This window comes from Mesoplodon bidens, assembly GCF_964165515.1.
Source record: "Mesoplodon bidens genome assembly, chromosome: 8".
Taxonomy (NCBI): Eukaryota; Metazoa; Chordata; class Mammalia; order Artiodactyla; family Ziphiidae; genus Mesoplodon; species Mesoplodon bidens.
In genome coordinates, this window is record NC_138165.1 from 79,285,486 (window position 1) to 79,313,109 (window position 27,624).

The window sequence follows — 27,624 nt, forward strand, 5'->3', positions numbered from 1 at the left end:
ATGACAGCCCCCACACATTTGGGGAAGAGAAGAGGAAACCCATTCTCCCAGCAGCCTGCACGGCACCAGCGCACGACCTGCTGGGGATTGTAGTTTCCTCTCGACCACGCCCCCTAACTCTGAAGGCCACGCCTCTCGCTGCTAGCCCTGGGGCGGGGGCGGGGCCGCGACCCTGGGTCCAGGGTGGGGCGAGCCCAGTGCCGGAGGGCTGCTGGGGTTTGGGGCAGAATTCCAGGCCCACAGTGCCAGACGGGTCGCGCCGCCCTCCTGGCTCCGCGGCTTGTGCCGCGAGCGGTCCTTGCGCGCTCGCTTTGCCGCTGGGCGGGCCTGGCGCCCGGGCCCCGCGCCGCTGGCCGCCTGAGGAGAGCCGCTGGCCGCGGTCGCCGCCAGGGTAATGAGGGGAGGCCGGGCTGGGGAGGGGAAGGGCTACGGGATGGTGGCGAAGTGAGGGAGCGCGGCTCCGCCAGCGCGCGCCTACGGAAGCTGGAGGCTAGAACTCGCCGCCCCGCTTGCAGCCTGAACCCGGGAGGCCGACGGAGCCGTGGCGGGAGTCCGGCTCGGCGTGGCGAGCGGCCCCTGCGTGCCGCGCGGCTCCGGCTCGGCCCGGCGTCCCGGGCCGCGCGGCGGCCGAGGCACCTGCGTGCGGGGTAGGCGGTGCCTGCTGGGGTCGGCGGTGCCAGGTGCGCGGGGCCCAGCTGCCCGCGGCGCCACCCCCACCCCTGCTGTCACCTTTGGCCTCACTCACAGGCACGCGGAGTCTCCAGACCCGAGGTGCCCTCCGGCCCGGCTCTGTGTGCCGCCTTCTGCGAGCTCGCTGCAAAGTCCCCCAAAGCAGGACTCGGAAGGAAGCTTTTACGTAATTGAACGCTCAAGCCGCGTTTCGTCCTCGGTATTTAAGTTCAGCGTTGTGTTTTTCCCTCGTGGGTTTGTTATGTCGTGTACCTTTTTCTTCAGAACTCGATTGGGATTGGTGACAGCGCCTATCTAGGATAGAGCCTGGCATACAGTAGGCGCTTAGTAAACATGTTTTGAAAGCCTGAGTCACGATGCTAAGTTTGGAAAATTCTACCGAGTTGTGTGTGGCTATAATTTTTAAGATTTTATGGGTTCCCAAGATAACTTTGAAAATTACAGTAATTTTAAAGCTCCGCAAAGAGAGTTAAATCTGGCTTTTTTGCATTCCCTGTAACAAGGGCCTCTGTTGGATGCTTAAATTAACTCAAAACCCGAGCTCTGTAATTTAGATGCGCCTTCCGATTGTCGCAGAAAGCGTTAACCTTTCAGATTAAAGCTTTCGGAGGAACCATCCTATTTTAGAACAAATTTAAATTATTTAGAAACCTTTATTCTAATTCGCTTTTTAGATATAAGTGCGAGGGACCACACTGATATACTTGTAAATACATTTAGAAATACAAGTCTCAAGTATGATTTTTTTTTTTTTTTTTTTGCTGTACGCGGGCCTCTCACTGCTGTGGCCTCCCCCGTTGCGGAGCACAGGCTCCGGACACACAGGCTCCGCGGCCATGGCTCGCGGGCCCAGCCGCTCCGCGGCATGTGGGATCTTCCGAGATAGGGGCACGAACCCGTGTCCCCTGCATCGGCAGGCGGACTCTCAACCACTGCGCCACCAGGGAAGCCCTCAAGTATGATTTTTTGAAAAGGGTTTATGTTCATACCTAGTGAAAGAGCATGCAGGAGAAGATTATGACGGCAGATCTATACCCCGCCCTTCAGCGACCCCCCCTCACCCCGTCTCTTAGCAGGGGCAGCTGCTGCCTTGACCTCAAAATGTCTCATAAAATTATCTCTTAATAGTCTGTCACATCTAAAGCAAAATCATCTGGGGTTAAGCCACGCACGTGGGCAACCCCTTTAGTACTGACAATTCTCACAGATTGTGTCCGCTTCTTACGAGTTTTTCTGAAAAATAGATAATGTAATGGAATTTAAAGGTTTTTTGTTGTTATTTAAGAAAGAACTTAACTGATATTACACGGAAAGAGCAAGAAACAAAGTCCTGAGAACCAGGAAATGCAGTTAATCACGACATCCCTGATCTTTCTGCTTGTAGAAATGTATGCTTCAAGTGGTCAGGGCCTTGTCTGCCTCGATCACTAGTGAGTGTCCCCAGTGCCCAGCACAGTGCCTGACCCATGGCAGCCATTCATTAAACACTTGTGGGATGAATACTTGACCGTTTCAGGTAACAGGGTAATTACTTTCTACATGCGTGTGGTTTCTTCATTTACTTGGATATTTCCTTAGAATAGATTACTAGAAGTGAGAATTTTACAGGGTCAAAAGGGACAAACGTTTTTATAGTTATCAAAACATTGCCAACTTACTTTCCAAATGAGTCCTACCATTTGGTACCTTTCAGAGCATCTTCTCAAGCTCTTATTGATAACAGTATTTGGTAGTTCTGAGCACTTTCAGATAAAGTATTTCATTGATCCGAATCACCCTGGAAAGTGAGCAGGGCAGGTTTTGCATTACCCCTTTTGTAACACAGCAAACACCAGTGCCTTAAATTGATGGTAATGAATGGCAGGTGACAAAAATAAACCATTTCGGGTGTTTTTCTTCTTCTCATTCTCTTCCTTTGGTTTGTAGTGAATATCCTGAATAAATTGACATCTTTTCTTAGCAATAAAATTGGATGCTGCTGTATAATATCTATGGTTTACAAAAGCTTTTTCTTTCTCATTTTGTTCAGATGTTTGCAGATGCCTTGATCAAACCTGGGGACTTCATTAAAATGAAATAATGAACCACAATTTAGGTGAAAGAGATACTGGGTAGGTGTAAGGGAATACCCAGCACTAGCAAGTTTCGAACATTGCCACCCTTTCTATTAGGAAAGATTTGGAAACTTGGTGGTGCTTTTGTAGCTCCTTGAATCTGAATAAGTTACTATTTTAAACCTCTGCATCTGTTGGAGCCTTCATAAACTATTGAGATTAATACTCCATCAGTGAAAGTGGAAGGAATTATTTGTATAATAATCTGTATCTTTCCTATCTGTCAATAAATTCCAAGAAGAATGGAAATGAGAACTAAGATTCATAAGGTAAAAAAATATTCAACCTACAGAAAATATTATTTTCACATGAAAACTGAAAAAAAAATCTGTTTTTAAACATGGCAAGAAGAAAATGTAATTAATTCCTACTCTGTTGCTAATCTTGACTCTTTCCCAAATTTGCTGGTCAGTGACCCTAGATGATTTAATAGGTAATTAATCAGATAAGGAAGCTTTGGAAGATTCAACGTTTACTTCTAAGTAGAACCATTGGAAATTCTTGGGCATCATTTGTATTAAAAGTGGGTCCAACATTGCCTTTCTGTATTGCTTTTACATTTGCTTAGGGTTCTGTATAAAAGTAGTATAGAAAAGATAAGGAAGAAGAGATGCAGGTTTATCGAGGCTTTGGAAATATTCAGAACCTCCTTTCAACTTCACTCTGCCTTTCTGTTGTGATGTCAGATCCCAAATAGTATTCAGTAAACAGAAATGCTCTGTAAGGACACCTTTCAGGAATGTCTGTAGTCCTTGTGTCAAATAATAGCTGCCCCTATAGTGGTGGGTTTATGGCAACTAGATCTTTAAGGAATTTGTATGAAAATATAAGTTATTTTGCTTCTGTTTTTATACTAGGATATTTCTGTATCTTGAAGATAAAGCAGAATTCTTCTTTGGAGTAGATGGATTTTTCTCACTTTCTGTGAACTAAAGCGATTCAATGTCTCTTTTGGTAAGTTTTTGTAAGCATGGATCTAATTTTGTGTCATTAGAGTAATTAGATGTTAGTGCAAAGCCATAATAGGCATACTCTGATGGAATATTCTTAGGCTCTGAGATGTTATTTTGATCTGAAAGACTTCTGGTCTTTAAAAATGAGTTAAATTATCATTGAGTTTTTGTCTCTTTAAAAAAGAGCTTCTCCTAGGGCCTCCCTGGTGGCGCAGTGGTTGAGAGAACGCCTGCGGATGCAGGGGATACGGGTTCGTGCCCCGGTCTGGGAGGATCCCATATGCCGCGGAGCGGCTGGGCCCGTGAGCCATGGCCACTGGGCCTGCGCGTCCGGAGCCTGTGCTCCGCAACGGGAGAGGCCACGACAGTGAGAGGCCCGCATACCGCAAAAAGAAAAAAAAAAAAAAAAAAAAGAGCTTCTCCTATACTTTTCTGATATACTCCTTCTATTCCTTTGTCCCGTACCCACTTTTTCTCATACATTTACTGTCCTTAGACATTACTCTTCCATCCAGTTAGCTATGCCTTATCCTTTAAATCTTTCAAAAATCCCTTTGACAAATTTCCATCTGACTAAAGGCAAGCAAAATAGTATGAAAAATAAGCCCCTTGTCTTAACAAGACAAGAAGCATTAGGATCATTGTCTAATATGATGTATAGATACTAACATGGTTTTTGTTTATATTAAGTCCATGGTATCTACTCTAGATTAAGTAGTTTTAGGACTTTCATTGTGTCTTATGTAGAATATAATACGTTATTTGAATATTTGAATTATTAAAGCAGTGATCTTTTAAAAAGTGGTAGGTGCATTTGTATGATGATTTGTAATTTACAAATACTTTTGTATATTATATCTTTCTCAGTCTTCAAAATTGTAAGCAGGGCACGTGGTATAATCCTCATTTGGAGTTTGGCCCATGATTGCGAAGAATTAGAGCCAGGGCTCAAACTCACATCTGCCAATCCACTCTATCACTTGCCAAGTCTGAGAGGCAGAAGAACTATGAAGTTAGGAGACTGTATTGTTAGTTATTTGGAAAATATATAATGCATTTACTTTATGTTTAAAGTAAAGTTTATCTACTTAAAAGGGCAGCTTTATATATCTGGAAAATACATTGAGGTGAAATATCTACCTCATTTTCTAAAGCAGGCATCAGCAAACTTTTTCTTTAGAGGGCCAGGTAGTAGTTGTGTGCTATGTGATCTCTATTAAGTTACTCTTGTAAAAATCTGCCATAAGCAATATGTAAATAAATGCAAATGAATGTGTCTGTGTTTCCGTAAAATTTTATGCACTAAAACAGGTAGCGGGTCAGATTTGACTCGTGGACCATAGTTTGTTGACTCCTGCTCTAAAGGATTCCTTAAGATTAACAATTTTATGTCAATTTGTAGGTTGGATGAGATGTAAAAGGGCATTTGATAAATGGAGATACTGAGATTCAAAGGGCTGTGTGGTTGCCCAGGGCTTCCAAATTTGGGGGAAATGACATCTTACTTAATCTATTATTTCATAATTATGGATTTTTGGAAAAATAGAATTTGATAGGGTCATTTATATTTGTTCAGTTTGTTAATAATTTTACTTTGTATTCTTCTTGCAATGAAATATTTTGAATCCTTTGAATCAAAACATTCTTGTTTTCTCCTCAGTGAGATATTTGTGTAACTGAGATAAAGTTAATGTTTTTGCTTATGAAGGATTCTTCCTCATTCAACTTTTACCTCTATTTGACAGCTAAGAAGTGGTGTTTTCAAAGGAGCAGCAGGAACAAAATTCCAGACTCCCAGAAAGAAAGCAGGTGTTCAGCATAAACCTTGTTGTTTGCATAGACAGTTTAGGCACACCATGATCCATTCTTACCGGGGAATGGTGGGAACCCTCCCAAAATCCGAGTTCCTAGATACCAGCCAAGGGTCAACCTTGCAAATAGGCCTTTCCAAGGAGAGCAGTTTTAGGCCTGCTAACCCTTTCCCACACAATAGTATGAATGATTATTGTGAAAGATTCAGGGCAAATGTTGGAAAATATATGTAAGTACCAAATATAATATATAAATGATGTAACTGGTGGCTATTTTTTATATGAACAACAGTATTAAGTATCTTCAAAAACTTTTATTGTAAATTTTATTCACCCTACACAAACCAATAGAAACTTTGCAAAGGAAATGATTCTACAGCTATCTTGACACTGTTAGCTCCTGTTCTACAGGGGCGAGTTTTACATAAAACGGGGGGGGATATATGTCAAATTATTGTGGTAAGATTGATATGTACAGACTGTAGGAATTCAACTTAATCAGTAATTTAGGCTAACTGGGAAAATGATTAGTTTGATTAATGAGAAATTCTGGCATATTTTAAGCTAAAGGAAGTTTGATTACTTTAAGTAAGTGACTGCAAAATAGACTTGTCTTAAAGACTCATTTGATATTATACTTTAATGTTCATATAAAAATGAATGTTCGTGAGATGCTTGAAAATAATTAAAAGTCTCTTTCATACAACTTGTTTATACTTTTCTTTTGACATACCTTTTCTTCCTAAATAAGTATAACATCAGCTTCACACCACTAACATGTGTAGGTGTTACATTTCTTTATTGACAATATGTGATAACAGAACACTGAGTTGAAATGCAGGAAAATGTAAATTGTGATAATGGAACTAAGTCTCTTAATTTGATTTGAGTTGGTTAGAGATGTTTATCACCTTACGAAACAAAATTGGTTCCAAATATTGATATACTCAATGTGTGGTTTAATGTGGATAAACATGGTTCCCACACTTAAGGGAAAAAGAAAATCTGAAGATCAAGATAAAAATAATATGATGAGCAGAATAAATCTCTAGCTCAATATTCAGAAAAACACTGCAAAGATTACGAAAGGGTTAAAAATTAACACCAGCAGTAAAGATGAATTGATATTATTACCTCCAGGGTAGAGGGCAAGAATCAGAGACAGCGCCAAGTAAAATTATAGCAGATATGAAATTTGTCTTCTGCATACCCAGCTGCTTCTCCGTTCTCTCCCATACTGTCAACCTCCACAGTATGAATCCTGGCTCCAGTTCAAGTTCCTGCACGTTGCCCTTTCTCTCTGGTCCTCACCCCAGTCAACAGACTTTTTTGTATCCACATGCCACCCTTACTTATCTTGTGACTTATTTTTCACTTATTTAGTATATTTCTGAATTTACAGGATTGTTTCTGCACTTCACGAACACAAGTTGAATCACTCAGACCTGAAAAACAGTCTGAAACCAGTGCCCATCAAAACTTGGTAAGAAAATGGTTAAGTACAATTAACTCCTCTTTTGCCTTCTGTGACACCATTTTACAGAATATAATTTCTGGTTCTCCTATATCTCTTTTTCTTTACTTCTTTCTTCTTTCACTTTTCTTCTTTTACTGTTTCTTCTTCCTCTACATAAGCTATTCTCCAGAAGTCTATAATTGGCCTCTGCTCTTCTGCCTAAACAGACTCTCCCTAAGCAGTCTCACTGGCTCCTGTGGTTTCAGTTGCTCAGATTTCAGATTGTCTGGAGCTACCTGAGGTTTTCCTTTAGGTTGTGAGGGACCCTGTCATCAGGTAGGACTGATGATTCTTAAGTTTTTACCTGCAACTTTGGACTCTTTCCTGGGCACCAGATGTGTCTGTAGAATTCCTCTGGTTAGAATTTTCAAAGGCATCTCTGTGCAGTTTGAGTAAAACCTTAATCTCTCAAAACTTCACTGACCTACTGAATTTCCTGCTTTGGCAAATGAAAATCCATCTACTAAGTCACCCTAACTAGAAACTTTGGAGTTATCCTCACACTGCCTCTTCCTCTGCCCTCACATCGCCTCTTCCTCTGCCCTCACATCTAGTTACACACCAAGTCTTACGGATCTGTCTCTGAAATGCCCTTGAGTCCATCCCCTCCTTCACCTGATCACTGCTACTACTCAAACCTCATCATCTCTCACCTGGACTATTGCAGGTAAACACATTGCCGCTAGTATCCTAGACACACATATAACCTCCTCTCCCACTCAGATCAGTATTCAACACTGTTACCAATACAGGCCTGTTTGTGCCACTTTCCAGCTTTAAAATTGCCATTGGTTTCCTAAAGTGTATGGGATAAAGCCTAAACTTGTTAGTGTTTTATAAGGACTCTTGATGGTATGGAATATGTCTAATGTTTGAGTTTCATTTATTGCTACTGAGTCTTAGCACATACTTTTATTTCTGCTTGAAATACCCCTCTAAAATTCTTCCTCGTGCTTAAAGAGTTGGCTCAAATATCACATCTCTGAAGCCTTTGCTCTTGTACCTTTAATTCTATTATGGTCCTACAGATCTTAGACATCCTCATAAAATGGCATTTACTATATTATCTCGCAATGATTGATGTATATGTCTCTCCACGTGATCCCCATAAAATAGGCATCCTGTCTTTTGTATCTTTATCATCCTTGGGCAATGCCTGATGTATTAAATAATATTTAAAGAAACATGCTGAGAAGTAAATATTTCTCTGGGATTTTCCCCTCTAAATCTCTTAACTTTCATTTTATATTATAATTCTTTCTATAAAATAGAACCTGCCTTTCAGATACCTTAGTCCTACAAAATAGAGTAATCCCAGTTAATCCTATTTATAAATTTATTCTGACCTTATCTTCAATTGTCATCATTTTTGTCATTTCACTTTTTACTCACTAATACTGTAAAGTCTTCTAGTTATGTACCTTGTTGTACAATAGGATATAGTATCCAATCCTAGTTTTCATTCAAGTATTACCCTTCAGACAGGTAGTGTTTAGAAAGTAAAGTGTCTGTTGTTGACTCCTTGCTGTTACCAAGAGAGAGGCCTAGAACTCAGGAAATTTCCACAAGTGCTGCTTTTTTTGTGGGAGGGGTTATTGTGCTAGGTACACATAACATAAAATTTACCATCTTAACCATTTTAAAGTGTACAGTTCAGTGGCATCAAATACATTCATAATATTGTACAACCATCACCACCATTCACCTCTGTAACTCTTTTCATCTTGTAAAACTGAAACTCTGTACCTATTAAACAGTAGCTCCCCCTTCCCTTATAATTCCCCTGCCTCTTGGAAACCACAATTCTACTTTCTGTCTCTGATCTTTGACTACTCTAAGTACCAGTATAAGTGGAATCATACTGTATTTGTTATTTTGTGACTGAGATTTTTCACTTTGCATAATGTCCTCAAGGTTCACTAGTGTTGCAGCATACTGCAGAATTTTCTTACTTTTTAAGGTTGAATAATATTCCATTATATGTATATACTAATTTTCCTTATTCATTCATCTGTTGGTGGACACTTGGGTTGCATCCACATTGTAGCTATTGTGAATAGTGCTGCTGTGAACATAGGAGTACAAATATCTCTTTGAGACCCTGATTTCAATTCTTTTAGGTATATAACCAGAAGCGGAATTGCTGGATCCTATGGTAATTCTATTTAAATTTTTTGAGGAATGACCATACTGTTTTCAACAGTGGCTGTACCATTTTACATTCCCACCAGCAGAGCACAAGAGTTCCAGTTTCTCTACATCCTCTCCAATACTCATTTTTTGCTTTTTTGATAACAGCCATCATAAAGGGTGTGAGGTGTTATCTCATGGTAGTTTTGATTTGCATTTCCCTAATGATTAGTGATGTTGAGCATTTTTTCATGTGTTTATTGACCACATACATGTATTCTGTGGAGAAATGGCTATTCAAGTCCTTTGCCCATTTTTGAATTGGGTTGTTTGTTTTTTGTTGTTGAATTTTAGTTCTCTCTATATTCTGGGTATTAACATCTTATCAGAAGTATGACCTACAAATATTTTCTTGATCCATTTTGAGTTAATTTTTGTATAGGTAAGGGTCCAACTTCATTCTTTTGCATCTGGATATCCAATTTTTTTCTCAGCACCATTTGTTGAAAGTACTGTCCTAGCTCCATTGAATGGTCTTGGCACACTTGTCAAAAGTCATTTGACCATATATGTGAGGGTTTATTTCTGGGCTCTTTATTCTGTTCTCTTGCTCTATATGCCTGTCTTTGTGTCAACACCACACTGTTTTAATTACTGTAGCTTTGTAGTAAGTTTTGAAATCAGGAAGAGTGAGTCCTCCAATTTTGTTCCTTTTTCAACATTGTTTTTGCTATTCAGGATCCCTTGAGATTTTAATAATATTAGGTCTTCCAATCTTTGAACATGAGTTATGTTTCCATTCAGTTATGTCTTCTTTAATTTCTCTCAGCAATGTTTTGTAATTTCCATTGTACAAGTCTTTCACTGCCTTGGTTAAGTTAATTTCTAAGTATTTTATTCTTTTTGGTGCTATTGTAAATGGTATTGTTTTCATGAGTTTTTTCTCACATTATTCATTAACCAGGTCTTTTGAATTTTTAGTTCAAAAAGTTATTAAAAAGTTTGACAAGGACAAGGACCCTGCCATGATTTTTGCTTTCTAATTCTCTAGTCATGAAATTAAAAAGAGAAGTGAGGTTAGTTTTAAGATGATTTACTCTTAGTAAACCTATATTGTCTTCTTGTGATTACCATGTTGTTTTCTTAAGTGTCCATAACTCATTTGTGTAGTGATTTGATACCAGACCTTACTGGGCAACAGCATCAAGCTTGCCCCTTTATGCTTTTTTTCCTTTTTTGAAAATTGAGTCAATGTTTGACTATTTCCATTTGGGTTTCTCATCTGAGTTTTACTTTATTTTCAGACTTAATATCCTAGATGTAATTGTCTTTGGTTTGGAGGTTTGAACCTATTTAAAACAACCTGTTTTGAGCTTCAGCTACTTAATTACAACCGAAGTGCTTCTAGTTTAAAGAAGACTATTTCCCTAATGGAGTTGATGGAAGCAAAGTAGGGGTTGATTAGTCTTATTTCAATCCATCATCTGGTAACCTGATGCCATTTTTTTCAAGCAGTGAACTGTAAGCCTCAGTTCATTCTGTGCTGTAGCCTTCCTGACAGACTTATAGCTTATCACTTTAAACATTTTTTAAACTGCTATATGCTCTTCTTTCTCTCTCTTATATGTGTTCTTTAAATCTGAGTTTAAGACTACTTGTTCTAAAGAAATTGAATTGATTTATTTAGATTTCTTTCTTCATTGGGATTATTTCCAGTCGTATGGTAGAATTTCTTTTTATAGCCTTTCATCCCTTTTGCAGATTATTCACCTTTTACCATGAGCTTACAATTATATTTTTCTGCGCTCTTAAAAGCTTGGGGAACATGTAGAATCAAATGTAAAAATTAGTTAGCAGAATTCCTAGTACATAGTAATGTCATTCCTAACTCCCTTTTTCCTTCTTTTTACCTTGGAGGTAGTAACAAGATTCTTGCCACCTGCTGGTGCCTGTAAAGGTTGCTAAGTGCCTTTGGAGTACTGGTGTCCTTTTAGAGATCCTCATGGCTATCATATGATGCCAGTGGTGTTGGCCTCTTCTTTCTCCTGTGTGCATGTTATTTCAGTGCCACTGGGATCTGGTGCAAACCTAGCACTCTGACTCCATAGTATCCCGTGAAAGGCCATAGTGGTACATGGTCATTAACTCAGGACTTCGGTACCCTATCCTGTTCTCCCATCTCTTGAGGCTTATTTTTCTTTCTGACCTCCCTTCTGATTCATCTCATCTTTGAAAAACTTCTTCAGCTTCTTTTAATAGGTTTTAGTATGGAAATTGTTCCTTGACTGTTAACACCTCCAGACTGTTAACAGCACCAGAATAGAATATTCCTCATAGGTCATTTCATTTCTTCCCTTGATATATTTATTAGATACCCTGAAGAGTCAACAGCCATTCTTGGCAACTCCTAAGAATGCTTCCTGGGAATTGTGCTGGAAAGTATTCTTCACTACCTGTAAATCTGTGTTTCTAGCCGTCTCCCCCTTCACAGGCTGATAGCTTTATAACTAGCATTCCCTTATTAGCTGTTGTAAATACTTTTTGGATCTTAAAACAGTCTCTTAAGCCACCTTTTCAGTGCCTTCCTAATGAGCACTTGTGTGTTTGAAAAGACAATATCAGTATTTTACATTGGAGTAGGGGACCAAATTGGGGCACCAAAAAGTTTATACCTATTTTGTTTTCATATTTTTAAAACAATGCAGGTTGATGAGCCAACCCTCTCCTTGTTGCCTCCATCCACTAGAGCCAGTGAAGTGATCTGTTCCACCAATGTTTCTCACTATGAACTCCAAGTGGAAATAGGTAATCATTCTGGATTGCATATAATTGACTCATCATTGTTAGAAATGAAATTGATGACAAAAAGATTACTTTGTAAGCAGGTCTCTCTTGTTACCCACAGCATAAAACTAAATGTTAATTGTGTCAGTCAAACGGATCTGTTAATTTTATCTGTCCTAAAACAGTAGCCCAGATTTTTTTCAAGATTACCTTCTAGAATTTTTACTTTTTCACTGAAGTACTTGTAGAGGAGGAAGACACTAAATAATCTAAACATTTGTTATTTGTATCTTTATTGTGGGGAACTTCTGATCATTTGTCTGATTTAAACCAAATCATGTAAATCTTTTCAGTTACAGTCCTTTAACCAAATTACTTTCTTTTAACTTAAAACCTTGCCTAAAATCCCATTCATAGTAGAAACTTTTTTCAGTTAAGTTTGGAACTGGCTGAGTTATTGTTCTTAGCCTTATACCTGTGAAAAGTTGCTCTGAGTATTCAGAAACATCTCTTAAATAATACAAAGAGATAACTATCTTAGGTGCTAGGAATATAAAGCCATGTAAAACACTTGAGGAGTTCACATCCTCTCTGGGAAGACAAACATGAAAGATAACTTTGTCTTATGCACTGGAAGGTACTATAGTAGAGATGTGCTAAGTGTTATGGGAACAGAGAAGATGGAGCGTTCACCTGTGCATCTCGACTCTTCTAGGAGTCAAGGAAGATAGCAAAAAGGGGCTGGATCCTGAAGCATGAGGAAAAGTTTACTAAATATTCTAGTCAGGGTTTTTATTCAAACAACAAAAAACAGTCCTGACTACTTAAACTAAAAGAATTTTTTGAACAATTTTGCTAACTCACAGAATCATTGGCTAAAGAAATGGGCTTGGAAGAAACCCAGAGAAACTATGTGACTAGAACCGTAGCCTGGGTCACAGCATAAGAGCAGCCTAGTTAATGTACGCTAGTAGGGTACTTTAACCCCACTAGATGGTGTTGGACCTCACTGGTGAGTTCCAACTTAACTGAAAAAAGTTTCTACTAAAAATGGGATTTTAGATAAGTTTTAAGTGTGAGTTCTGACTTCCTCTGCTTCTTTTGTCACTCACTTCATCCTCCAATTGACCAAGCTTATGTCATTGACCCTCCCATGCCCAGGTCAAGGTGACCAAAAGAGAAATAAGGATTTGACCTTTTCTAAAATAGCACTGATGGAAAATGCCCCCAAATTAGAAAGGACTTTTCAGATGGTGTCAATCCAAAAAAGGTAAAAAAATAATTACTCCAATAGGTGACTGAGGAAGGACTATCCCATAGCTGCTCTGTGCCTAGACTCAGGAACATAGGGAGAGTAGGCAGTAGGAGTAGATAAATCTGAAAAAGGAGGCTTGGAACACATTGTGAAAGATCTCATATGGGGTATATATATAGAAGTTCAGGCTCTCTCTGTCAGCCCCGCAACGTACCAACTTCATTACTCAGTGGATTTAAGGAAAGGTTTGGAATTTATCGTCTCTACCAGAGAGACATTGTGGAATAGTGATGATGATCATAATAGCATCTAATCGGAATCAGGCTGAACATATTATATGTATTTTTTCATTTCACCCCTTTAGCCCTCCCATTTTGCAGATGAGGATACTGAGGCTCTGAGAATTTAAGTAATAGTCATACAGTTAGTGATTTGAAAGCAAACTGTTGTGACTCTAAGGTCTAAGCTCTCAGCTGCTGCACTGTAGTACCTTTCTTTTGATAAAATGTTGAATTTAGAAGGACAACTGGTAGCAGTTCCAGGCAGCAATCTGGAAGATATAGTATATCAGGGATTTACAGCCAGAAGTGTATCATCCTCATCACCTGAGTCTTTTTAAAACATTGCAGTGCCTATATCCCATCACAGACCTCCTGAATCAAAATTTCTGGTGAATGGGAACTAGGCACAGGCTTTTGAAGTAGTTCCATCAGTAGTTTTGGTGCATGTCCTGATCGAGAATGCAGGGCATAGTGAGGAAGTCACTGCATCTATCCAGAGAACAAGGACAGGACTTGAGCTAAGGCAAGTGATGCTTGTCACTGGGGGGGAAGGGATGAATTTCAGATTAACTGCATTTCAACAATAAAAGTGACAGAATTTGGTGACTGTGGAGAGAGGGAGGAAACTAACATGTATTAGGTGTCTATTAATAGATTACCATTCTAGGTGTTTTTAGTTAAAAACTGACAACACCAAATGCTGGTGAGTATGTCAAGTAACTGCAGTACTTATACATGGCTTGTGGGAATGCAGAGAGGTTCAGCCAGTTTCAAAAACAGTTTGACAACTTCTTATAATAAACGTACACGACCTAGCCATCCCACTTGCAGGTATTTGCCAAAGAGAAATGAAAACATATGTCTACTTAAAGAATGTTTTTGGCAGCTTTATTTGTAGTCACAAAAAACTGAAAACCGAAGTTTATCAATTTATGAATAGATAAAAATAAATTGTGGTATATACATATAATGGATTATTACTCTGCAATAGAGAGAAATTAACTACTGAAACACGGAAGAATCTCAAAAGCATTATACTAAGTGAAAGAAGCCAGACACAAAAAACTGTACTCCCTGTGATACTATTTACATGACAAACAAAAATCACATCAGTGGTTGCCAGGGACTGGGAGTAGGGGATTGCTGAGTAACATTCCATTGTTTGAATGTAACAGTTTGTTTATCAAGTCACAGTACTAACCATTACAATAGGTGTGTAATGGTATATTGTGTTTAATTCCTACTCCTCTATTTTGAGCATCTTTTCATGTGCTTGTTGGCCACTTCTGTGTCTTCTTTTGTGGCTTACCTATTTAGTCTGCCTAATTTTTAGTTGGGATGTTTGTCATTTATTATAGAGCTATAAGAGTTCTTTATATAGTACTCTGTGTGTAAGTCTTGTCAGATATAAATATTGTTAATACTTTCAATCAGTGGCTTGCCTTCTCATTTTCTTAACAGTGTTTTCTTGAAGAGCCAAAATTTTTAATTTTGATGAAGTCCAGATTATCAGTTTTTTCCTTTGGTCATTAACACAAGTTTTACGTCTGATTATAGGAAGAGGATTTGACAACTTGACTTCTGTCCACCTTGCACGTCATACTCCTACAGGAACACTGGTCACTGTAAAAATTACAAATCTGGAAAACTGCACTGAAGAACGCCTGAAAGCTTTACAGGTAACAATACCAAAAAAAACAAAAAAAACCATTTAATTTAATGTCTATTTGAGGAGATTACACCTATAAGAATTTTTTTTTTCACAAATTAGTAGTTCTGTTAGAGAAAGGTAGATTTCTTTCTTCTAATAAACATGCAATTACAGAATTGGAAAGAATACTTGGAAGCCAGATCCATGAAAGAGCAAATATATTCAAACTTTGGTAACTACTATAAGTTCCTTCAAATGAATATCATATTTGGAACACTGGTCTGGAATTTATTTAAATACCCCTCGTCAGTCCAGTCACAAATAATCGTATAGGGAAATAGAAAAAACAAAAAGCAAACAGTTTCCTTTTCATCCAGCTAAGTAAAACTAACTTCTGAATTGATAAATTTTAACAGATTGCATTTCAGGAATATTATAATACCATTTCAATTGTCACTAATCATTTTTGATATAAAGAGGGGAAGGATTTTGTTTTGATATTATCCCAATTTTTTAACTATTTATATGTGCACATGTATATTGCACAGAAGAAGACTGGAAGAAATTATACTGAAATGTTAACAGTGGTTCTATGATTTAATGTTAGAAGTGACTTTTATACTCATATTTTAATGTATTTTTTAAATGTTTCTATCATAAGAACACAGTATAGTTATTGACTGTGACCTCTGGAGTCAGACTGTCTAATAAGCTCACATCCTACTTTCATTAATTATGTGCTTTTGGACAAGTTTTCTAACTTGTTTCTAAGTATCCTCTTCTGTAAAATGGGAATTAGAACGTCACAGACTTTGTGTAGTGGTTGTGAGATTTAAAGACATGATAGCGCTAAGAACAGTGCGTCGTCCTAATAAGCTCCCTTATTGGTACTAATAAGCTGCCACTACTGCTGTTATCTTCATGATGAGGAAAAAGGTTGGGTTTTTTGTTTTGTTTTGTTTTATTATTTAAATCCACTTTATTGTTATTTACTTTTCCCTTCTTTTTTTTAACATCTTTATTGGAGTATAATTTCTTTACACTGGTGTATTAGTTTCTGCTTTATAACAACGTGGATCAGCTAAAAAAGTTGTTTTTAAATGTCTTGTCTCTGTGTTTCTATACTAGAAAGCAGTGATTCTATCCCACTTTTTCCGGCATCCCAATATTACAACTTACTGGACTGTTTTCACTGTTGGCAGCTGGCTTTGGGTTATTTCTCCTTTTATGGCCTATGGTAAGAAAACTCATTTTGGGTAAAATAATTCATGGTTTGGCCTGGATGCTATAATTAAGGATGAGTGTGATCTTAGATTTATGATTCACTGCTTTTAATTTATAAATCTGATGGCTAATTCTAGATTTCATGATATATTTTTATATCTGGTTCATGTTGAATTTTAGTCTTCAGAAAAAAAAGTAGAATGGGTCTCATGATCATTGAAACCACCACTGACTGCTTCTCCGAGAAGTCAATCCTTTGAACAAGCTGTCTTTTTCCCTTCAGTTTCCTTCCTCTTTCTCAGTGGAGAGCTGCTGTTATTCTTCAAGCAAAAGTAGTTTTTCTGCTTGTGCACACCATCCCTATCCTTGTTTCTCTGCATTGTAAACTTATTTCACTGTATTGTAAACATCTGTGTGTGTACCTGTCTCCTTCACTGGATTTGAGCTTCTTGAGGGCAGGATCATGTATGTATTTTTCATTTTGGTATCCCCAGGTGCTCATAAAATACCTAACACAAGTAGTGTTCAGTAGGTGTGTTGAATAAATAAATGGATGGATTCTAGAGCTTTGATTTTTAGGATAGCTTTTGTGAATTGCCTGTGGATTTAAAATATATATGTTCTCACACAGTATGTATTTTTTTAGTAATATTGAATATTGTTAATTCACTTTCCTAATCTCTAGCATGTCATTAGAAAAGTCTTTTTAAAGATTGGTGAAGGAAAATTACTTTGGCATAAGAAAGTGGTTAGACTCTAAAATGTAACGCGTGTGCATGCGAGCGTGTGTGTGTATGTGTGTGTGTGTTTATGGTTGATAAGAACATTTAAAACATAGCTAGAAGCAAAATCACTTTCAGTGTTCATCTAAAGATTTTAGGGGTTTCTTTCAGGTTCAGCAAGTCAACTCTTGAGGACTTACTTTCCTGAAGGAATGAGTGAAGCTTTAATAAGAAACATTCTCTTTGGAGCAGTGAGAGGGTTGAACTATCTGCATCAAAATGGCTGCATTCACAGGTATTTACTTATTTGTATTTTACAGAGTGAAAGAATTTGAGAGGAAGAAGTCTTTTAGGGAGATTTTAGGAAGGAGCAATTGAGTGTTAGAATGGAGGATAGGAAACTTGCAAATGAAAATTGAGGGAGGAAGGGACCAGTAGGTATAGTAGATGCTTACATTTTATAGTTCATTTACCAGAAATGTTCAGACCACCTCCTCTGTGCCAACTGCTGTGCTCCGTGCTCGGATGGAGTGCCTGTCCTCGCACAGCTCAAGTCCCAGTAATGAGGGTTACAAGAACCTATCTGTTTGGGGTATAAGCTGTGGAGAGTGGGATCCTAGTTAACGCTTGTGTTTTGTTTTTTCCTTAAGCAAATGAAGAGCTGCTTTATCTGCTTTTCAGTTGTATGTCATGTTTATATCATATACAGATTGTAACTAAACCTTTGATTTCTTAAGTGTTCTGTAGCACTTTGAGATTATCATACTAAATATCAGTTCTCTTGTTGCCAAACTGTAGGTGCAGAAGTAATTGGCTGAATGTTAAAAACAGTGCTGTTCGAAGATACATTGGGAATTTGTTTTCCTTTTTAATTAAGTTGCTTTTAAATAAGCTTGTTTTCTTATTGTTTATTTCACCTCAAAGCTTTTTTCTTACTGTTTGTTGTTTCTTAGCAGCATTCTGGTTAACTGAGGATTTCTAGCAGACAGTATTCTAATTAACCAAGGTTTTATTATACTTTACCAGACTATTGGCCATCCTGCTCTATTAGTTTCCAGTTTCCGTGTTTAGGATGAAAAACAAGGCTCTTTTATAATTTATTTGATGAAGGAAATTTTTACATTAAACATATCTTTATAAATTTTGTTAATACCATGAGAGGCTATCTTTTATTGGATAATATTGCATTTAACTTTAAATTATAACTTCTAAGGAGTATTTAATTTCCAAGGGAATACATGGATTTATTCTGACCAGATTTTTATCCTTTCTTCATTGGCCAATTTCTTAGTATTTAGGATTGTTTCTTTTTGTTCTAGGAGTATTAAAGCCAGCCATATCCTCATTTCTGGTGATGGCCTAGTGACCCTCTCTGGCCTGTCCCATCTGCATAGTTTGGTTAAGCACGGACAGAAGCATAGGGCTGTGTATGATTTCCCACAGTTCAGCACATCAGTGCAGCCGTGGCTGAGTCCAGAACTACTGAGACAGGTCAGGTGTGGCCATTGCATTGGGTTGTCTATGCGTCTTAAGTGTCTTCTGAGTTTGACTAAAGGACAGTTGTGCCCTTATATTTGGATTGATGAAAGGCCTACTGCAAGACTTTTTTTATTCTTTCTTGTCAAAATTATTATGTTAGGAATTTTTAAATGTATACCAAATATTAGGTATATCTTGATTTCTCATGAGTTTTTTCCATTATTATTCACCACCCTTTATCAAAAAAGTATATGTATGTAACTTTTTAAAGGGTATTTACAGTAAAGGACTTCAAATTAATTGTTCTACAGGATTTACATGGATATAATGTAAAGTCAGATATTTACAGCGTTGGGATTACAGCATGTGAATTGGCCAGTGGGCAGGTACCTTTCCAGGACATGCACAGGACTCAGGTAAATGCTTCTAAAATCCCTGAACTACTTTCCTTTCATAAGATCCCTTACATTTTAGATAATTTCTTTTAAACATCTTTGCTGTAGACTCTTAGAACCTTTATTGTTGTTGTTATTGCTTTAATATTTTGCCTGAAAATGACTGAAGGAAATTTTTCTTTCTTTTAGATGTTGTTACAGAAACTGAAAGGTCCTCCTTATAGCCCATTGGATATCAGTATTTTCCCTCAGTCAGAATCCAGAATGAAAAATTCCCGATCAGGTGTAGACTCTGGGATTGGAGAAAGTGTACATGTCTCCTCCAGTGGAACTCGCACAGTAAATAGTGACAGATTGCAAACACCACCCTCCAAAACATTCTCTCCTGCCTTCCTTAGCTTGGTACAGCTCTGTTTGCAGCAGGATCCTGAGAAAAGGTAATATTGGTCACTTCTAAGTAGCATAAAACATCTGTGTCTTGTATTTTATAGAAGTTTTGTGATATTTCCTTCTTGCCAAATTCAAATCTTTCATCAGTCTATTCATCAAAAAACTATACAGTAGCCTAATCCAGAAAATACCAATGCTAAAAACAAGTGGAGACAATGAGCAAATGGGAAGAATAGATTAGAAGTCAGAAGACTTGGGCTTCAGTCTCAGCTGTGTCATTTCCTAACCAGGTCACCTTGTAAAAATCAGTTAATCTTTGTGGACGTTAATTACTGCACTTATGTTAAGACATTTTAGAAACTTCCAAGCAGTACAAGAGTGTTAGTTGCTGGTATTACAATAATTATTATCACAGATAACTAATGCGTTAGCATTTTGGAAATAAGGTGTGTGTCTTTTTAATCTTTTTAAGCCCCTTAATGCATAGTATAGTTCCTTATAATTAGTAAGTGCCTAATAAATGTTAAGTCACAGACTAATTGAAGGTTATCTCTAGAATTAATTCTTCCCATTAGTTAAGGTTGAAGCTAAGAATTGGGCTTCCTTACATATATTTTTTCCTTTTAACTTTTGTGTATTGAGTTTTATAGCTCTAAACCTAAGTTCTAACATAGTTTACACCAAAAAAAATCTACATTCTAATATGAGGTCTTTTTTAAAATAATTTTTTCAAAAAAATTTCAGGCCATCAGCAAGCAGTTTATTATCCCATGTTTTCTTCAAACAGGTGAGCTGATCTATCTTTGTTGTTTAGATGTTTTTTAATACTATTAAAAAGTCACATCATTTTGTTGGCTTAATGGGACAGTTTGGTTACTAAGATTCTTAATAATTTTCTTATAAGGTAAAGTTAAAAAGAAAACGTTTTTGGTAGTTTAATTATAGACTTTCTAAAATATTCATTCTGCGAAACAAAATGAGTAAAGACAAACGGAATATCATCATGTGTTACTTTATCCTCAGCTTATATTTTGATTAACGTAGAGACATTTTATTTTTCTATATTGGCTAGAAATGATGTATGGGCAAAATAATTCTGATAAAAGTCAGTTTATTTGGCTGTTACTTCTTCTTGTTTTTGGATGACCAGAATCAAAGGCATGTTTAAGTGAAAATACCTAAAAACAATTTAAACACATTTAACATGATTTCTTTAAAAGTTATTTTTTACTAAATAAAACTAATGTATTGAATTTATGTACCAACAGCCTTATTTTGAGTTTCTTTAACAGATGAAGGAAGAAAGCCAGAGTTCAATACTTTCACTGTTGCCTCCTGCTTGTCACAGGCCATCAACAGCACCACCTCCAGTGTCACCTTGGACTGAGCCGGAATGGGATTTTCCTGATGAAAAAGATTCAAACTGGGAATTCTAGGGCTGCCAAACCCTTTTATGTCCTATATACTTGACATTTTCTCCCTGCTGCTTTTTCTTCTGTATTGCTAGGTACAAATACTAGAATTATACTTGAAAATACAGTTGGTGCACTGGAGAATCTATCATTTAAAACCACTCTGTTCAAAGGAGCATGAGGTTATAGCCCCTTTGGTTAGCTCAGAGTGCTATTATAACTCCAGGGAAACTTTGGAATTATTAATCTAACTACATTTAGTGTCATCTGTTCTCAAAATTTTTTCCCAAGCTGTGACTAACTCTTCTTTTTGATCTCTCAGTATAATTTTTGAGCCAGTTAAATTTTTCAGCATTTTGCTGCCCTCAGGGGAATGAGCCCTCAGAGGACATTGCTTCCAAGTACGTTTTTTACTTCCAGATTCTCTAGCCTTTTTAATCAGCTATTGTTAAACCAACAGGCTAGTTTATCCTGGCATCAAACCTGTTTTTGATAGAAGGGAAAATGTTTATACTTTCCCATTTTCATGTGTTAATACTTATGGTAATATCAAACTGAGCCTCACTCACATTAAATGATTCACTTGAAATATATAGAGAAGTTGTAATTTGCTTTTTTTTAAATTGTTAAGGGTCTAAAGTAACACTTTTCTACTTATGTAAATTATAGATCCTAAATTCATGCACCCCGTGGGAGCTCAATAAAGATTTATTCAATTGAGTATAATAATGTTCTTTGTGTGGTTTGACAAATCTAAAACATACATTCTAATTTGTTTTGCCAAGGAAAGCTCTTTCTCAAACAGATTTATTTATATAACCTGTTGAACTGGGGACAGCCTGGTATTTGATTCAATGGAAGCAGATTTTCCAGCCCTTTATATGATTATTCTTGCTCCTGTAGGAGATCCAACTTACAAGGACATAGAGAACTCAATAGTTTTTACCTTATTAGCAAAAGAGATATGCTGTCTCAAAAAGAATATGTAGTTTGGACTGTGATAAGTTGGGATTTACCTCAATTAGTAGATTTTCTTTATTTGCACACTCTTATTTAACATTACCTTAAAAATTATTTTGAAATGATTGTTTTAAGACTTAAAAATGAAAACCAATGAGACAGTAATATATAGACTAATAGTCTGAAACACAAATCTTTTCATGTTTATTGGCCAGCCCTCCTCAAGGATATTTGGGTTACTCCATCAAGCAAGCCACAAAGACTTGCCAAGGTGGAGGAGAGAAAAGAGATGAGTACCAGTGGAGGCATTGAGATCACCTGTAGTGGTGGGGGCTGTAGCTCATTCCACTAACCTCCACCTTCTCATTTCCCCTCAGCAACAGAAGCTCACAGGAACCACAGAGGAGGTGCTCTCAAATCTGTGTGGAGAGTCAATATGTGTACTGCAAAGCAGGACTGTGGAGGCTGGGAAACAGTGCCTCTCAGGTCCACTGTGTTAGGGTTCTCCAGAGAAGCTGAACCAGTGGATTTTTTTTTTTCAAGTATAGTTGATATACAATGTGTTAGTTTCAGGTGTACATCAAAGTGATATATATATATATGTAGGTGTATATATTGATATATATATCTATATAGAGAGATATATGGATAAAATCACATGTTCTTTTTCAGATTCTTTTCCATTATAGGTTATAAGATACTGAATAGGGGTTGAATAGGGGCTTCCCTGGTGGCGCAGCGGTTGAGAGTCTGCCTGCCGATACAGGGTACACGGGTTCGTGCCCCGGTCTGGGAAGATCCCACATGCCACAGAGCAGCTGGGCCCGTGAGCCATGGCCGCTGAGCCTGCGCGTCCGGAGCCTGTGCTCCGCAACGGGAGAGGCCGCAACAGTGAGAGACCCACATACCGCAAAAAAAGAAAAAAGATACTGAATATAGTTCCCTGTGCTATACAGTAGGTCCTTGTTGTTTATTTTATATACAGTAGTGTGTATCTGTTAATCCCAACTCCTAATTTATCCCACTTCCCCCCTTGATAACCATAAGTTTGTTTTCTGTGTCTGTGAGTTTCTGTTTTGTAAATAAGTTCATTTGTATCATATTTTAGATTCCACATATACATGACATCATATGATATTTGTCTTTCTCTTTCTGACTTACTCCACTTAGTATGATAATCCACACACACACACACACACACAGTAGAAAGTATTCCACTCAGCCATAACAAAGAATGAAATAATGCCATTTGCAGCAACATGGATTATATATATATATATATATATATCACATCTTCTTTATCCATTCATGTCAGTGGACACTTAGGTTGCTTCCATGTTTTGGCCATTGTAAATAGTGCATTGGGGTGCATGTATCTTTTCAAATTAGAGTTTTCTCCAGGTATATGCCCAGGAGTGGAATTGCTGGATCATATGGCACCTCTATTTTTAGTTTTTTAAGGAACCTCCATCCTATTCTCCATGGTGGCTGTACCAATTTATGTTCCCACCAACAATGTAGCAGGGTTCATTTTTCTCCACACCCTCTCCAGCATTTGTTGTCTGTAGACTTTAATTATGGCCATTCTGACGGGTGTGAGGTGATACCTCATTGTAGTTTTGATATACATTTCTCTAATAATTAGAAACGTGGAGCATCTTTTCATGTGCCTCTGCCATCTGAATGTCTTCTTTGGAGAAATGTCTATTTAGGTCGTCTGCCAATTTTTTGATTGGGTTATTTGCTTTTTTGATATTGAGCTGTATGAGCTCTTTGTATATTTGGACGTTAAGCCCTTGTCGGTCACATCGTTTGCAAATATTTTCTCCCATTCTGTAGGTTGTCTTTTCATTTTGTTTATGGTTTCCTTTGCAGTGCAAAAACATATGTTTGACTAGGTCCCATTTGTTTGTTTATACTTTTATTTCTTTTGCCTTGGGAAACTGACCTAAGAAAACATTGCTATGATTTATGTCAGTGAATGTTTTGCCTATGTTCTCTTCTAGGAGTTTTATGGTGTCATGTCTTATATTTAAGTCTTTAAGCCATTTTGAGTTTATTTTTGTGTATGGTATGAGGGAGTGTACTAATTTCATTTATTTACGTGCAGCTGTCCAGCTTTCCCAACACCATTGCCTCTTTTGTCAAAGATTAATTGACCGTAGGTGTGTGGGTTTATTTCTGGGCTCTCTATTCTGTTCCATTGATCCATATGTCTGTTTTTGTGCCAATACCATGCTGTTTTGATTACTGTAGTTTTGTAGTGCTGTCTGAAGTCTGGGAGAGTTATGCCTCCAGCTTTGTTCCTTTTCCTCAGGACTGCATTGGCAATTCTGGGTCTTTTATGGTTCCATATAAATTTTAGGATTATTTGTTCTAGTTCTGTGAAAAATGTCATGGGCAATTTGATAGGGTTCACATTAAATCTGTAGATTGCTTTGGGTAGTATGGCCATTTTAACAGTATTCTTCCAATCCAAGCACATGGGATATCTTTCCATTTCTTTGAATCATCTTCAGTTTCCTTTATTAGTGTTTTATAGTGCTCAGTGTTTAAGTCTTTCACCTTGGTCAGGTTTACTCCTAAGTATTTTATGCTTTTTGATGCAATTTTAAAAGGGATTTTTTTTTTAGCTTTCCCTTTCTGATAGTTCATTGTTAGTGTAATGAAATGCAACAGATTTCTGTATGTTAATCTTATATCCTGCTACCTTGCTGAATTCGTTTATCAGTTTTAGTAGTTTTTGTGTGGAGTCTTTAGGGTTTTCTATGTGTAGTATCATGTCATCTGCATATAATGACAATTTTGCCTCTTCCCTTCCAATTTGGGTATGTTTTATTTCTTTTTCTTATCTGATTGCTGTGGCTAGGACTTCCAATACTATGTTGAATAGAAGTGATGAGAGTTAGCATCCTTGTCTTGCTCCAGATTTTAGTGGGAAGACTTTCAACTTTTCACTGTTGAGTGTTATGTTGGCTGTAGGTTTGTCATAAATAGCTTTTATTATGTTGAGATATGTTCGCTCTCTACCCACTTTGGTAAGATTTTTTTTCTGTCATGAATGGATGTTGAATTTTGTCAAATGCTTTTTCTGTATGTATTGAGATGATCATGTGGTTTTGTCATTTCTTTATCACATTGATTGATTTGCATATGTTGAACCATCCTTGTGACCCTGGGATGAATCCAACTTGGTCGTGGTGTATGATCTTTTGTATGTGTTGTTGGATTCAGTGTGGTAGTATTTTGTTGAGAATTTTTGCATCTATATTCGTTAAAGATATTGGCCTGTAATTTTCTTTTTGGTAGTGTTTCTATCTGGTTTTGGTATTAGGCTGATGGTGGCTTCATAGAATGAGTTCGGGAGTGTTCCCTCCTCTTCAATCTTTTGGAAGAATTTGAGAAGGATTAGTATAAGTTCTTCTTTGTATGTTTGGTAGAATTCCCCAGTGAAGCCATCCAGTCCTGGACTTTTGTTTGCAGGGAGTTTTTAAAATTACAGATTCTGTTTCACTTCTAGTGATCAGCCTGCTCAAATTATCTATTTTTTTAACACATAAGGAAGCATTTATTTGAGGTTTAACATGAAATCATACAAATAAAATTTGTATAAACACAAATCCACATTGAGTCATAACACAGCAGAAGACAAAGTTAAAACGATTTGGCGGCTATATACAGTTGGACACAGTTGTGTCTTGTACACTAGAAAGTCTTTTATTGAATAATCATCTTAGATCAACAGAAGACCAATCTTCACTGTCATCCTGCAAGCAATCTCCTCCTGTTTTCTTCAATGTCCCCTTGTAGTATGGCTGGCAATTGTTTTGGTGACTGCCACCCTCTCGAGATGCTTTGCCATAAGTGCTTTTTTGGTCACTGTAGTCTGCATCTCCTTGTCTGTATCCGTAGTTCCTAGTTATACCCAGAATAATCATAGCAGCCATAGCCACTATAGTTTTGATCACCACCATACGTGCTATTGTAATTTCCATATCCTTGATAATAATTACTACTTGGTTCCAGTTTTGGCCCTGACCTCAGTCACGACTCCAGCACCACCTCACCCACCAGCTACAGCACATCTTCCTCCTTTTTGTTGTTGCTTGTATGTGCAACTTTGATTTCACACTTCCCAGGACCAATTTGATGATAACTGCTTACTAACAATTTCTTAACTGGCTCTTTGTCTGTATATGTAATAAAACAAAATCCTCTTATTTCCTTTTGTATCCATGGGAAGTTCAATATTTTCAATCTCTCCAAAGCCTCCAAAATATTCTTTAATTTGTTCTTCAGAAGTATCTGGGCTCAGTCCACCCACAAAAAAACTTTTGGAGGGTTCCTTCCCTTTTAAAGCTTTGACCTTTTTAGCGTCTAGCAATTTGCCATCCAGTTTGTGTTCTTTAACTTCCAAAACTTTATCAACACTAGCAGCATCTTTGAAAAGCACAAATCCAGATCCTCCTGATCTTTCAGTGACTGGATCTGTTTTAATTGTGTAGTCTACAGCTTCCCCAAATTGAGACAAATATTCAGTCAGATCTTTCTTAACTTGTATCCCAGCTCAAGCCTCCAATAAACATTTTACCGTCATCCTGCTGATTCTTGCTCACGTTAATCTTGGATCCCTCTGCGTTACTGTACTGATTTATATTCTCCATGGTGGCAGAATTGTTGGCTGGTGGGTGTTGTCACGCAGTCTGAGTCGTGGCCGCAACAGTGGTGGAGCATTGTATGGAGCTGGATTTAAAATGGCAGTGGACCCTAATTAAACTTAAAAGCTTTTACACAGCAAAGAAAACCATAAACAAAACGAAGAGAAAACCTACAGAATGGTTGCAAATGATGCAACTGGTTTTCTTTTATATTATACTTGAGTTCTTTTTGGTTTTTGTGAATCTTTTGTATGTTTTTGATTTGTGGTTACACTGGTTTTCAAGTATGTTAACTCATTACTGTGTCTACTTGCTTTAGCCTGGTGGTCCTATAAGCTCAAACACATTCTAAAAGATCTACATTTTCTTATTCCCCTATTTTATGATTTTGATGTCCTATTTTACATTTTCATGTTTATCCTTTTGCTATTCATTGTAGTTATAATTGCTTTCACAAAAATGTTTGATTTTTTTTTTAATCTATGTACTGGCTTATTCAAGTGGTGTACAATCATTTTACATAACTTGCTTTTCCCTATTTTGATTTTCCCTTTCCTAGGTTCTTGCTTCTTTTCTATTTAGAGAAAACCTTTCAATATTTCTTTTAGGGTAGACTTAATATTGCTGTATTCTTTTAGTTTTTGCTTGCCTGAGAAATTCTTTAATTTTTTCTTCTATTCTAAAGGATAATCTTGCTGGGTAGAGTATCCTAGGTTGTGGGTTTTTCCATTTCAGGACTTTGAATGTATTTTGCTATTCCCTTCTGGCCTGCAAAGTTTCTGTAGAGAAATCAGCAAATAGCATTATGGGGGTTCTTCTGTAACTAACTCTTTGTTTTTCTCTTGCCACCTTTAGAATCCTATCTTTAACTTTTGCCATTTTAATTATGATATGTCTTGGTATAGGTCTGTTTGGGTTCATCTTGTTTGGGACCCTCTGTGCTTCCTTTACCTGGACATCTGCTTCATTAGGTTTGGGAAATTTTCAGCCATAATTTCTTCAAGTACATTTTAGATCCCCCTTTCTCTTCTCCTCCTGGGATCCCTATTATGCACAGCTTGGCATCCTTTATATCAGCCCATAGGTCTCATATGTCTCTTTTTCTTTTCTTTTTTTATCATTTGTCTTTCTGCGTGCTGTTATGATTGGGTGATTTCCATTATTCTATCTTCCAGATAACTTATTCGTTCCTCTGCATT

General features: G+C 37.4%; 1 protein-coding gene and 1 pseudogene across 7 annotated transcripts; one reads left to right on the forward strand and one right to left on the reverse strand.

Moving 5' to 3' along the window:
- Positions 1-236: 236 nt before the first annotated feature.
- STRADB (STE20 related adaptor beta) lies at positions 237-21,523 on the forward strand. 6 transcript variants are annotated; one of them, XM_081242890.1, is made up of 14 exons: positions 237-391; positions 748-889; positions 2,720-2,801; positions 3,662-3,758; positions 6,971-7,051; positions 11,920-12,019; positions 15,092-15,213; positions 16,314-16,422; positions 17,303-17,426; positions 18,451-18,622; positions 18,922-19,026; positions 19,195-19,442; positions 20,140-20,182; positions 20,688-21,523. In XM_081242890.1, the coding sequence occupies exons 4-14, from the start codon at positions 3,747-3,749 to the stop codon at positions 20,829-20,831; spliced, it is 1,260 nt and encodes a 419-aa protein (XP_081099016.1). In that variant the 5' UTR covers positions 237-391; positions 748-889; positions 2,720-2,801; positions 3,662-3,746; the 3' UTR covers positions 20,832-21,523. The 6 variants fall into 6 exon arrangements, with proteins under 6 accessions (XP_081099016.1, XP_081099015.1, XP_081099019.1 ...); XM_081242889.1 differs by lacking the exon at positions 748-889; XM_081242893.1 differs by lacking the exon at positions 748-889 and having other exon boundaries at positions 20,664-20,819.
- A 3,906-nt stretch (positions 21,524-25,429) lies between these two features.
- On the reverse strand, positions 25,430-26,446 carry LOC308621700 (heterogeneous nuclear ribonucleoprotein D-like; annotated as a pseudogene). Its single transcript has one exon. The product of its transcript is annotated as a heterogeneous nuclear ribonucleoprotein D-like (transcript).
- Between the last annotated feature and the right edge of the window lie 1,178 nt (positions 26,447-27,624).

Excerpts from the sequence above, each read along its gene's own strand:
- STRADB (XM_081242890.1), top strand. Across the intron at positions 15,214-16,313 it reads AACGCCTGAAAGCTTTACAG|AAAGCAGTGATTCTATCCCA; the intron begins GTAACAATACCA and ends TTTCTATACTAG. Across the intron at positions 19,443-20,139 it reads CAGCAGGATCCTGAGAAAAG|GCCATCAGCAAGCAGTTTAT; the intron begins GTAATATTGGTC and ends AAAAAATTTCAG.